This window comes from Eurytemora carolleeae, unplaced genomic scaffold (assembly GCF_000591075.1).
Source record: "Eurytemora carolleeae unplaced genomic scaffold, Eaff_2.0 scaffold134, whole genome shotgun sequence".
NCBI classification, from domain to species: domain Eukaryota; kingdom Metazoa; phylum Arthropoda; class Copepoda; order Calanoida; family Temoridae; genus Eurytemora; species Eurytemora carolleeae.
The window spans coordinates 338,481-350,755 of record NW_019396059.1 but is presented as its reverse complement, the minus strand read 5'-3'; the positions used below and the strand labels follow the sequence as shown (position 1 = coordinate 350,755).

The 12,275-nt window shown below is 32.7% G+C and overlaps 1 protein-coding gene across 4 annotated transcripts in view; it reads right to left on the bottom strand.

The window, feature by feature from the left end:
• Positions 1–21: 21 nt before the first annotated feature.
• Positions 22–12,275, bottom strand: part of LOC111708181 (uncharacterized) — a 29,606-nt gene continuing 17,352 nt past the window's right edge. For 3 of the 4 annotated variants that reach the window (XM_023481483.1, XM_023481490.1, XM_023481498.1), the window contains exons 17-29: positions 11,831–11,881; positions 10,394–10,543; positions 10,077–10,160; positions 7,929–7,988; positions 7,367–7,484; positions 5,891–5,958; positions 4,975–5,055; positions 4,289–4,390; positions 4,162–4,223; positions 2,544–2,637; positions 1,437–1,551; positions 625–707; positions 22–328 (exon numbers count right to left, since the gene is read on the bottom strand). In XM_023481483.1, the coding sequence (XP_023337251.1) occupies positions 292–328; positions 625–707; positions 1,437–1,551; positions 2,544–2,637; positions 4,162–4,223; positions 4,289–4,390; positions 4,975–5,055; positions 5,891–5,958; positions 7,367–7,484; positions 7,929–7,988; positions 10,077–10,160; positions 10,394–10,543; positions 11,831–11,881 (1,105 nt within the window). In that variant the 3' untranslated portion in view covers positions 22–291. The other variant, XM_023481506.1, reaches the window with a different exon arrangement.

The window sequence follows — 12,275 nt, the reverse complement described above, 5'->3', positions numbered from 1 at the left end:
CTTACATGACGTTTCCGCCCCTTGAAAACAATATAATTTATTTCACTTTAAAATAAGACGACTTTCACAGCGTATTTATACAGATTTCTTGCTACAGTATAAAGATTTTTTTTTCATGTTCATAACAGTTGATTTTAATCTAGGACCTTTTCCATAAGTGATGCATAATGCACAGTGCATATATTTATATATCTTAATATTTGTGGATTTTTGTGAATCCCAACTTCCAACTAGAAAATTCTTTTAATAAAAATTCATTTTTACAATTGTCAAATACTACATTTAAACCATTTAGTGGAGAGAAAGCATTTGGTACTCATATCCATTCCTGAAAAATAAAACAGTTCAAAATTAGTTAAAAAATGCTTTTTATAATATTTTATATTATATACAGGGTGTCCCAATAAACATGGTAATTAAAAGAGACGACTTGAATTTGAAAAATGATAAAGCATGTATCAAAAAAAAGATTTTATGTTTTATGGGCTTTTCAACAGTGGTCATCTTTCCTACTTTGTATCTCCAATACAATGGTGTTAACGAAATAGTGGTTTGTGGAACAAAGACGATAAAGAAGTCGACAAATAACTTTCATGTTTACTGAGACACCCGGTGTAGTATCACCTGGTGTTGTTTTGATTTAAATTATTTTGTACTGTAAAGCTGTTGTATGGGGGCAACGATAGATCAGAAAGGAAGGAAGATTCCTGATATGAAAACTTGTTAATTTTTCAAGTTTTTTGTTTACAGTTAAACCCTAAATGAGCCATAAACGAAAGAATTTATCAAATGTCGTCTTGACAATTTTTCAATGGGTTTTATACTATTTTACGTAAATCTCAGTATTTGCGAAAATAAATGAATAGCCATGAAGACACGGGAACAGTTTTGAAGAGCTCCAGATAATTATTTAATCAAAAAACTAAATATCTGCAGCATTCTATTATCAGAAAGTGATGAATACGTCATTTTATGAATTCTTTCGATGTATCCCTTATTTAGGGTTTAACTGTTCTAGTTTTTATTTTTCATTATTTTAACTTTTTAATCCCTATATCTTTATAATCCATGTAAACCTTTCATCTTTTTAACTTAGATTAAGTGATCTAGCAGAATTAATAATTTAAAATATCAAAGGTCTAGCACATCAGGTTGCAAAGATATAGGGATTAATAAACTAGAGTATTTGGCGACTATTCAGTTCCTTCAGATAAAGACATGACAACCTGATGTTGGTTATTTTACGTGAACATGTTCATTTAATGCTAGTGTTTACAACTCCGTTGCGAGGAATTGCGTGCAATTGCGTGAAATTGTGTGAAATGGCGCGGAATTGCACGGAATTGCGTGGAATTGCGCAGAACTGCGCGGAACTGCGCAGAATTGCGTGGAACTGCGCGGAATTGTGCGGAATTGCGCGGAATTAAAGGGCTCACCTGGTATGCCGGAGGTAAGTCGGAGAATGGATTTATATGATTTGCTTCAGTAATATCCAGAGGTATTCCATGTCCGGGCTCTATCCCAGAAATAGCAGATATCTTCTGCTTAAACCTAGAGAAAGAAAAGAAGAATAAACCAGGAATTCATCCTTATCTTTGTTTAAAAAAGTGTGGCAGTTTCTCCTGAGGAATGTTACGAGTTCTGCTTAGGCTAAGTTTTATTTAGATTCCAACAACCTATAAGCTGGACAACACTTTTTTGTGACAAAGAAAACGCAAATCCAGAGGCCGAATTTAAAGAATTTGAGCCGCGACTTAAATTTGAGACGCGATCAGATTATGGAATTGGTTTCACTTAAAATTGTATTCATGTTACAATATTTAAGCCGGTGCTCAACTGAAACCGGGTTTCGGCGGATTTGAGACGCGGCTCATATTCATTAAACTCGGACTCAGGTCTATCTTTCTTTAAAAAAAACTTGTGTTATGTATTATATTTATTCTAAAAATTAATCATCGTAGCTTCGAATATTTTATCTCATGACAAAAAAAAGATTTAGTAAAAATCAATTATCCACATTGTTAAAACATGTAAAATCTTTCGTTTAATTTATGATTAAAAATATAAAAACCCATATTCATTAGCTTACAAGAAATAATAACGGCTGGATATTTCATTAGATTTTAAAGCATTAGTTATTGGGAATTTTAAAGCATTAGTTGCTTTTGGAATTATAAATGCTCCTCAAAATCTGAAAAATTTTACAATTTTCTACAAAATGGTATATTTTAAAAGTTTTCTTTTAATAAATACACTTTGCAAATGTTTACACTTAAATTATATAAAACGACAAGAAGAAGAGTGAAGCAGATTCTAGTGTACTGCTTATTATGTTCCACCTGTACACTGTACACAGCTGATACCTGTGCGCTTGAACTATAAGTAGAATATGTACAAAAAATACATGCATTATTTCTATATACTCTACCTGTATTCTTGTACTGAGAACAGCAGAACCTAGTACTGTTACTGTACTCTACCTGTATACTTGAACTGCAAGTAGAAGGAGTACAGCAGAACCTAGTACTGTTACTGTACTCTACCTGTATACTTGTACTGCAAGTAGAAGGAGTACAGCAGATCCTAATACTGTTGCTATGGATATTCCTATTCCTATTCCAACAATTTCTCCTGTTCCTAATCAGAGAGGAAACATTAAATGATTAATTTGGTTTAGAAAATACCATAGAAACAACGAGTCTCTAATTGTCTTTGCCTTGAAAATGCTGTAAACAACTAGTCTCTCTTTGTCTTTGGTTCAGAAAATACGTTTAACAATGAGTGTTTGGCAAAATCTTATTAATAATTGGTTTATGTTAGTTTTTGACTTAGAATATATTGTAATAGATTAGTATATGTTTGTCTTTGGTTTAGAAAATACTATAAACGAAGTCCATGTTTGTCTTTGGTTTAGAAAATACTATAAACGATGAGTCTATGTTTGTCTTTGGTTTAGAAAATACTATAAACGATTAGTCCATGTTTGTCTTTGGTTTAGAAAATACTATAAACGATGAGTCTATGTTTGTCTTTGGTTTAGAAAATACTGTAAACGATGAGTCTAAGTTTGTCTTTGGTTTAGAAAATACTATAAACGATGAGTCTATGTTTGTCTTTGGTTTAGAAAATACTATAAAGGATGAGTCTATGTTTTTCTTTGTTTTAGAAAATAAAGCTCACAACATACAAATAAAACAAAATCAATCAATAGATAGATCTATTTCCAGTTTGTTATCATTGTCTGAAAAACTTGACCATGGGTAAACCTATAACCATAGTGAACACTTATTTTACACGGACTGATCTTGCTTCCTGTTTTCCCTTAGACTTAACTATTAGGTTTGGATAATTAATTTTTGTTACTCGCATGTAGCATTGATTTGCTAATGACTTGTAGAAAGCTGGATTTTCAAACATAAAGAGTTATGTTCTTTTGTCCTTTCCTCAGTTAGTCATAAAGAGTAAAAATAAAAGTATAAATAGTCTTTTTTTGTCTAATTGGCGTAGAAAATACAAAACAAAAATCTCTGTTTGTCCCCAGTTTGGAGTAAAACTGAAATATTCTCTGATTGTCCTTGGTTTAGAAAATACTGCAATAGTCAGTAGTCTCTGTTTGTCCGTGATTTAGAAAACACTGAAATAGTCTCTGTTTGTCCTTGGTTTAGAAAATACTGTAAATAGTCTCTGTTTGTCCTTGGTTTAGAGTAAAACTGTAAATAGTCTCTGTTTGTCCTTGGTTTAGAGTATACTGTAAATAGTCTCTGTTTGTCCTTGGTTCAAAGTAAAACTGTAAATAGTCTCTGTTTGTCCTTGGTTAAGAGTAAAACTGTAAATAGTCTCTGTTTGTCCTTGGTTTAGAGTAAAACTGTAAATAATCTCTGTTTGTCCTTGGTTTAGAGTAAAACTGTAAATAGTCTCTGTTTGTCCTTGGTTTAGAATATACTGTAAATAGTCTCTGTTTGTCCTGTGTTCAAAGTATAACTGTGTCTGAACTAGACACAGTCAACTTTAATTTAATTTCAAAAGGAATGAAAAGCCTTAATGGGATTAATCGAATTTTTGTCTTTACAATAATAAAATTAAAGGTTATTATTTTTTTCAAATAAACACTTCTAAAGTTCCACTCTAAAAATGTGTCTTCTTTCTTTAGTAAAAATTTACCAGACGATTTGATACAAGTTGATTTCACATCCATGCTTTCACTCCAGCCGGAGTAAAGATGTCTGTAAAAAAAAATTGAACATTTTTAGAAATAGAAATTTGGTTGCAATTTTAAATTTCAAATTACCTTAATCTTCCATCGAATATTATTAAGTTCCAACATCTCATTGATACATTTAAATGGGAGCATTCTCCTAGCTCACCCGTCCCCAGTACTAGTTCAGATTTACTAAATAATAATATTTTTCCCCAGTACTAGTTCAGATTTACTAAATAATTATATTTTTCCCCAGTACTAGTTCATATTTACTAAATAATCATATATTTCCCCAGTACTAGTTCATATTTACTAAATATTCATATATTTCCCCAGTACTAGTTCAGATTTACTAAATAATCATATATTTCCCCAGTATATAGTTCATATTTACTAAATATTCATATATTTCCCCAGTACTTGTTCATATTTACTAATTATTTATATATTTCCCCAGTACTACTTCATATTTACCAAATAATCATATATTTCCGTAGTACTAGTTCATATTTAATAAATAATCATATATTTCCCCAGTACTAGTTCATATTTACTAAATAATCATATATTTCCCCAGTATATAGTTCATATTTACTAAATATTCATATATTTCCCCATTACTAGTTCATATTTACTAAATATTCATATATTTCCCCTGCAGTACTATATAGTTCATATTTACTAAATATTCATATATTTCCCAACTTGTTCATATTTACTAAATATTCATATATTTCCCAAGTACTAGTTCATATTTACTAAATATTCAAGCCAACCTTTTCATATTAGACAGAGAACAGCAGTTTGAAATGTCGTCTTCACATGAAGGAGGATCAAGATCAAACCGAGCATAGTCTCTTCACAATAAAAAGTGTTCGTTGAATGATGATTTTATTTTACATAATCTATATTTGAAGGTCCTTTATTATGCTTGTTAAGCTGTGAGGCCAATATAAAATCGCCTTTTATCTTTGACAGGTCCAAAATTTTAATTATTGTGTCTTAAGCATAGATAAATAAATAAACATAGATAGCTTATGTACGCAAAATCACCAATAATTGTACAGTCCGCGAACTCATACTTCTAGGGGTCAAAGTGTATTTCAATGATAAGCGGGGTGGTTTGGTGTTTTAATGGATTTCATAATAGAGAACTGAAGAAGGACATGAGAAGGACTAAACTAACTTAAATTTCTCTCTACAGAACTCATGTACACCACAAGTACTCAATGACATAAGAACAGCCAATGTTCACAAGTTCACAACCGATCTAGTTAATCTACATAATAGGAATATCTTTAAAACATCTCTGTACATTTATATCTTTCAAGATGAAAAATGTTGTCTTATGCGCAATCTATCTTTATCTATGGTCTTAAGTTTAACAAACTATTTAAAATCATAACTTAAGTCTAAATGTCGTCTTTCTATTTCATAGTTTTCTGGTTCTTATGCTGTATAAGGTCATTTTTGAATGTATGATGATGGGAAAATACAGGGTTACCAATAGAGCATGTAACTATAAAGACGACCTGAAACTCTTAAAATTTATGGATTCCTGGCTTACTTTGCAAAGTAAGAAACGAATTTACAGTTTCAGGGAATAAAGAATATAAGGAAACAGACAGAACACATTCCGTACAGTCGTCTCTGAAGTCTCATTCTTTGTGGGTAACCCTGTATGATTTAAACCTGAGAATGTTATCGTATACACGGGCCTCACAACCTTCAGCTGAACTAGACCCGTACAATAGGTCAATCTAGCAATTCAAAATCTTTCTTTTTTTAAAAAAGATTTTTTATTATTATTGTAATTTATTCAAGTTTTTCATTAAGGATTGATATACAATTTTCTTAATAAATTTAGCAAAGGAAATCTATATCTACAAAATCCCATTAAAAATGAATACGTTATTTTAACAAAGGATTTGTAGTTTTTATACTTCAGGTTTTTATACTTTACTAAAGTTTGATTTATATTAAGAGTCAGGTACAGAACATACAGAATGTACAGAATGTACAGAATGTACAGAATGTACAGAATGTATGTCGCATGGTGATATTCTGTAAACTTGCCGTACGTTGTACATTATTAATGGTTTAATGTTGTAAACTTAGACATAATGACATTATTCATTGAAACTGCGTTTCAATTGAATACTTGATATGATTAGCTTAAATTATTCTCTCTAATCTTATAAACACGTACATTAAACTTTAATTTTAGTGCAATAAATATGTAATATGATGGTCTTAATCATGTAATATAGATAATATTGTAGGAATTGTAACTACCTCAAATTATGTGAACATGTGACATAAGATATTAAATAAAGCTTAGTTTATAGAGTAACTCCGTACTGTTTACTGCGTGAGAGTAAACTTGAAACCCTGAAGATTGTATTCAGGTGGATCGTCCCCGCTAATTTGGGATCGATATCTAGCTTGTGGATAGCTAGACTGAAACCCTGTTTTGATAAGCAAGTTAGATCGTCCCCATCGATATATAGCTTGTTGATAGCTAGGCTTGTGTCCCTGTGTGGCATTTAGAGAGGATCGTCCCCGTCATCTGGGATCAATATATAGCTTGTTGAATAGCTAGGTGTTTTTTCCTGTGTGGAGTTTAGAGCAATGAATCAATAGCTTGTTGGATAGCTACGCTTGTGTCCCTGTGTGGCATTTAGAGCACCGGATCGTCCCCATCATTTGGGATCAATATATAGCTTTTTGAATAGCTAGGCGTTTTTTCCTGTGTGGACTTTCGAGCAATGAATTAATAGCTTGTTGGATAGCTACGCTTGTGTACCTTTGTGGCATTTAGAGCACCGGATCGTCCCCATCATTTGGGATCAATATATAGCTTTTTGAATAGCTAGGCTTGTGTCCCTGTGTGGCATTAAGAGCCAGGTGGGTTGTGTCCTGGTTGAACTAATAGCTTACTAGATAGCTACACTTGTGTCCCTGTGTACGGAATGTACAGATTGTACAGAATATACAGAATGTACAGAATGTACAGAATTTATAGAGTGTACAACATGTACAGAATGTACAGAAGGATGGTCAGTCAAATCTAAAATCATAAATTCAAGAAAATAATCCTTTAAACTATTTTTGAACGACGAGTTTCAGAGATTTATTTTAATAAGATTTTACAATTTCTTAGTTTACCTTATTTTCCTCACTTATATGTACTGCATCAAGCTGTACATCTGTTGGTACTGTACTCACATGAAAAGCAGGAGACAAGTCTGTACACGCCCATTCAGTACACTGACTTACTTCCAACCTATAATGGTCGGCGATTATATAAATACAATGCAGACGACTTTTTATTAAGAATGCTTTAACTCAAATCAAGCATTTTTTTAAATACAAGTTTATAAAGAAACAAAGAGAAGATGTTAATCGACAACTTTTTTTCTTTAAAAGTTAAAATTAAAATAGAAAGTAGCCTTCAACGTATTGATATATACGACGACGACAGTATGATATTTTTAGTCATCAATAAAGTAAGGCCACTTGAAACTTCAATTAATTTGAAGTATAAGCCCAATTTTAAGGAGCTAGAGCAAGTTGTGTCCAGTATACAAATAATAGACGGTAAAACGGGAAAGTACACAACGTGAATAATTCTCTTCTAGAGAGACATTTTATGTTAAAAAGCACCTACTTTTACAAAATATAATTTTTCAGTTATTATTTTTTTTTTGTTTAATTTTTATAATTTTACCTGGAACAGCCGGGGTTCAATATATTAGAAATGTTTCTCTCTATTATTTGTGTGCAGGAACTGAAATAAACAATTCTTCATATGTACAAATTTGTCTAAAAAACTCTGCCCCCCCCCCCCCCTGTTTTCATTGGTTAATTATTCCCCAATAGGAGCCCCCTGGAACGTAAAAAAAGGTTAAACTCTCCCTTGGACAAATTCCTGTATATACACCCCTGGATAAATTCCTGTATCCTGGATAAAGCTAATCTTTGTCTTTAATTTTAGACGTAGAAATCATACAAGAAACCGGATAAAAATTCAAGCAAAGAAACCTGATAAACAGTGAACAAAATGGCCAAATTTTATACCCGACGTGACCACTTGTGAATTGCATCAAACTTGTTAATACAAATTTTGAGATTAACAAATTTCATACTTAAAAATCAAAATCTTATATTTCGAAGAATTACAGAATATTAAAACTAGAAGTATGGACTCAAAGCGTTCAAGATTTCCTGTATAAAATAAAGACAACTCTGTATCTCTGTATACTCTGTGACATGATAAATCTACAGAGTTGTCTGGGGAAATTACTGTGCGCTGCAGTTGTAAAACAGTTCTGTGTAGTTTATACAAGACATATATTAGAATCCAAATAAAAATAGAGGAAGCGCCCGATTTCTTGATTGGAGGTAGTGATACCCAAACGTTGGCCCTGACAGAAGATAGATGGTAAAAACACTACCCAAATGATGGCCCTAACAGAAGATAGATGGTAAAAAAACTACCCAAACGTTGGCCTTAGCAGAAGATAGATGGTAAAAAACTACCCAAACGTTGGCCTTGACAGAAGATAGATAGTAAAAAACTACCCAAACGTTGGCCTTGACAGAAGATAGATGGTAAAAAACTACCAAAACGTTAGCCTTGATAGAAAATAGATGGTAACTAGTTCCTTACTTGGAGGGTAACTAGTTCCTTACTTAGAGGGTAACCAGTTCCTTACTTGAAGGGTAACCAGTTTCTCCTTACTTGGAGGGTAACTAGTTCCTTACTTAGAGGGTAACCAGTTCCTTACTTGAAGGGTAACCAGTTTCTGACTGGTGGGTAACTAGTTCCTTACTTGGAGGGTAACCAGTTCCTTACTTGGTGGGTAACTAGTTCCTTACTTAGAGGGTAACCAGTTCCTTACTTGAAGGGTAACCAATTCCTTACTTGGTGGGTAATTAGTTCCTTACTTGGAGGGTAACCAGCTCCTTTCTTGGAGGGTAAACAGTTCCTCACTTGGAGGGTAACCAGTTACTTACTTGGAGGGTAATTACATATTTATTTGGAGGGTAACCTGTTCATCATTTGGAGAGTAACTAGTCCCTTACTTCTAGGGTAACCAGTTTCTTACTTGAAGGGTAAGCAATTCCTTACTTGGAGGGTAACTAAATATCTACTTGAAGGGTGTCTAGTTCCTTTTTTGGAGGGTAAACAGTTCCTTTATTGGAGGGTAACCAGTTGAATACTTGTGGGGTAACTATTCCCTTACTTGAAGGGTAACCAGTTCCTTACTAGGAGGGTAACCAGTTCCTTACTTGAAGGGTAACTAGTTCCTTACTTGTAGGGTAACCAATTTCTTACTTGAAGGGTAAGCAATTCATTACTTTGAGGGTAACTTGTATCTTACTTGGAGAGTAACCAGTTCCTTACTTGGAGGGTAACTAGTTCCTTACTTGGAGGGTAACTAGTTCCTTACTTAGAGGGTAACCAATTCCTTACTTGAAGGGTAACCAATTGGATAGTGTTACCAGGTCCTTAAATGGATAGGGTAACCACTAACCAGGTCCTTAATTGAATAGGGTAACCACTAACCAGGTCCTTAATTGGATAGGGTAACCAGGTCCTTAATTGGATAGGGTAACCAGGTCCTTATTTGGATGTGGTAACCAGGTCCTTAATTGGATGTGGTAACCAGGTCCTTAATTGGATGTGGTAACCAGGTCCTTAATTGGATAGGGTAACCAGGTCCTTAATTGGAGGGTAACCTGTTTTTACTTGAAGATAAAATTTTATGCTTAAAAAAGAAACCTGTTTCTGAAAATGTCTAAGAGGATTTGAGTTGGAATTTTCTAACATTTATTTAAATTTAGAATTAATTCTGAGTTTAACGATCTATACCTGTTAAATGAGTACTTGGAGAGAATAAACCTACAGTAGGTTTGGTTGGATACTTGCAAGGATTTATCTATTTTCAGCTCTATCCTGGATATGTAAAGCATGTTGGATATCTACCATAATTAGGTGTATAATAAAGCATGTTTGGATAACTAACATATTTAGATACATTGTTATAGCATGTTTGATATCCATACCATATTTAGGTATATTAAATAACATGTTGGGATATCTACCATATTTGTTGTGGGAATATTCCCCCCCCCCCCTATTCTAAAAAAATGTTAGTACAAATTGTTGTATTTAGGTTGAAATTTTACCTAAGAATGGAGTTTTGTATGAAGGCTGCCTTTACTGTAGGTGGTAGATCTGGAAGAGTACAGTAGGTGGAGTTCCTAGTCTCCATCGTGAACCCAGATATCAAGGTGACCAGGGACCTCATGATGTAGCAAGTGGAGCTCTCCAAATCACTAAAAAATAAATGAAAAACTAAATTAACTTGAAAGAGAAGGATCCCTGATTCACAAAGGGCCAGCTCTTTAAAAGGAAGTTTACTTGAAAGTTACGCTTACAGTCCCTTTAAACTTGAAATTATAGATATTAAATACTTAGATTATATGATATACAATCAAACCCAATAAACTGTGGAATAAGAAGACGACAAAAATAATTTCACGAAAAAATTATTCCGCGAAAACCGTTAATTGCTCAAAAAAACTCTGGAATTCTCTGATCTCTGCTCAGTATAAGAAATTTTATTATATCATAATTAATAAATTCTCTGATTTTTGCTCGTATTTTTGCGGTTTATTGCCAAATTTTAGCGTTCTCTCGCGAAGTTTTCGCATTTCTTATTTCGCGAAACAGATTAAAGCGAAATTTCGCGAAAAAAATACAAAAAGATGCGAAATTTTCGGCTAAATTTTTTTTACGATTTTCCCTTTTCTCTGGAAACCCTAGTCTGTGCAGTGTTTCATTTAACTTCGTACAATCAGAACTTGAGTCTAAAAGTCGTCTTCCTGTTCCATAATCATATGTTAGATTGGAGAATTAACAAATTTGATCCCAGATATCCATAACTTATACGTTCTGGTATTTATATTATTTTAGATTTCATTTTTACTTTTTTTATTGACAAAATTGAATTGATAAAAATAATGATAATAATAATCTATCGTGTACGTGTAAATACATTATCTACAGATCTATCTGCATATCTATCTAGATTAAAATGTTTTTACGTACAGGGACCGAATTTTATGAATTTGAGATATGTCGCTTAACTACCTACTGCCGGTTCAAATTTGAACCACCGAAGAAGGATTTGAATCGTCAATTTTACTGAATTTGAGCTATATTGCTGAACTACAAACTGCCGGTTCAAATTTGAACCACCGAAGAAGGATTTGAATCGTAAAATTTGAGCTATACTGCTGATCTAATTACTGTCGGTTCAAATTTGAACAACCGAAGAAAGGATTTAAACCGGCGGTAGGAAATTCAATTTCATAACTTTTTTATTACAAAATATCAATAATAATTTTGTAATTTAAACTGATTCATTTCTGAAAGAATGCCCTGAATTTTTATCAATTAGTTTTAATAATAACAAATAAATTTATATTAATTGAATTACAAATTGTGTTCGTATATATTCATGGTAATTAAAAGACATAAAGACGACGTAAAAAATTCAACTTTTTATTACTATCCGTTGATTTGATTTGATTTTCGTTTAAATAAGAACTATTTTTTGCCTGATGATTAGATTTGAACCATTCGCTAATATTTCTCTTGGGTTCTCACATCTTAAGGTTAGTGAGATATAGGAGATATAGTGATCCTCCCTTATAGCGGTAAATTTTAAACCTTATGTCTAGTCATCGACAACAGAGTCCGAAATTTAAAAGAGTTTCGTTGAACGAAACTTCCGAGTTTCCTTTTTGGGGTCTTAACATTTTCTAGATTTTGATTTTAGAGATTCAACAAAAATGGAGAATATGAAGAAACTGAATAGAATAATATTCCATAACAAAAATATTGATATCCACAAAACTGCCTAACCTCATTCGTGAAACCCTGGTTTCAAAACTGGTTTTCATATTGATACCCTTAGGCCAAAACTCAAGACAGGGTATCGTGAAGAAAAATTAATGCCCAAAAATTTTACAAAAATAAATTTCCTGGGATTTCCCAATTGTG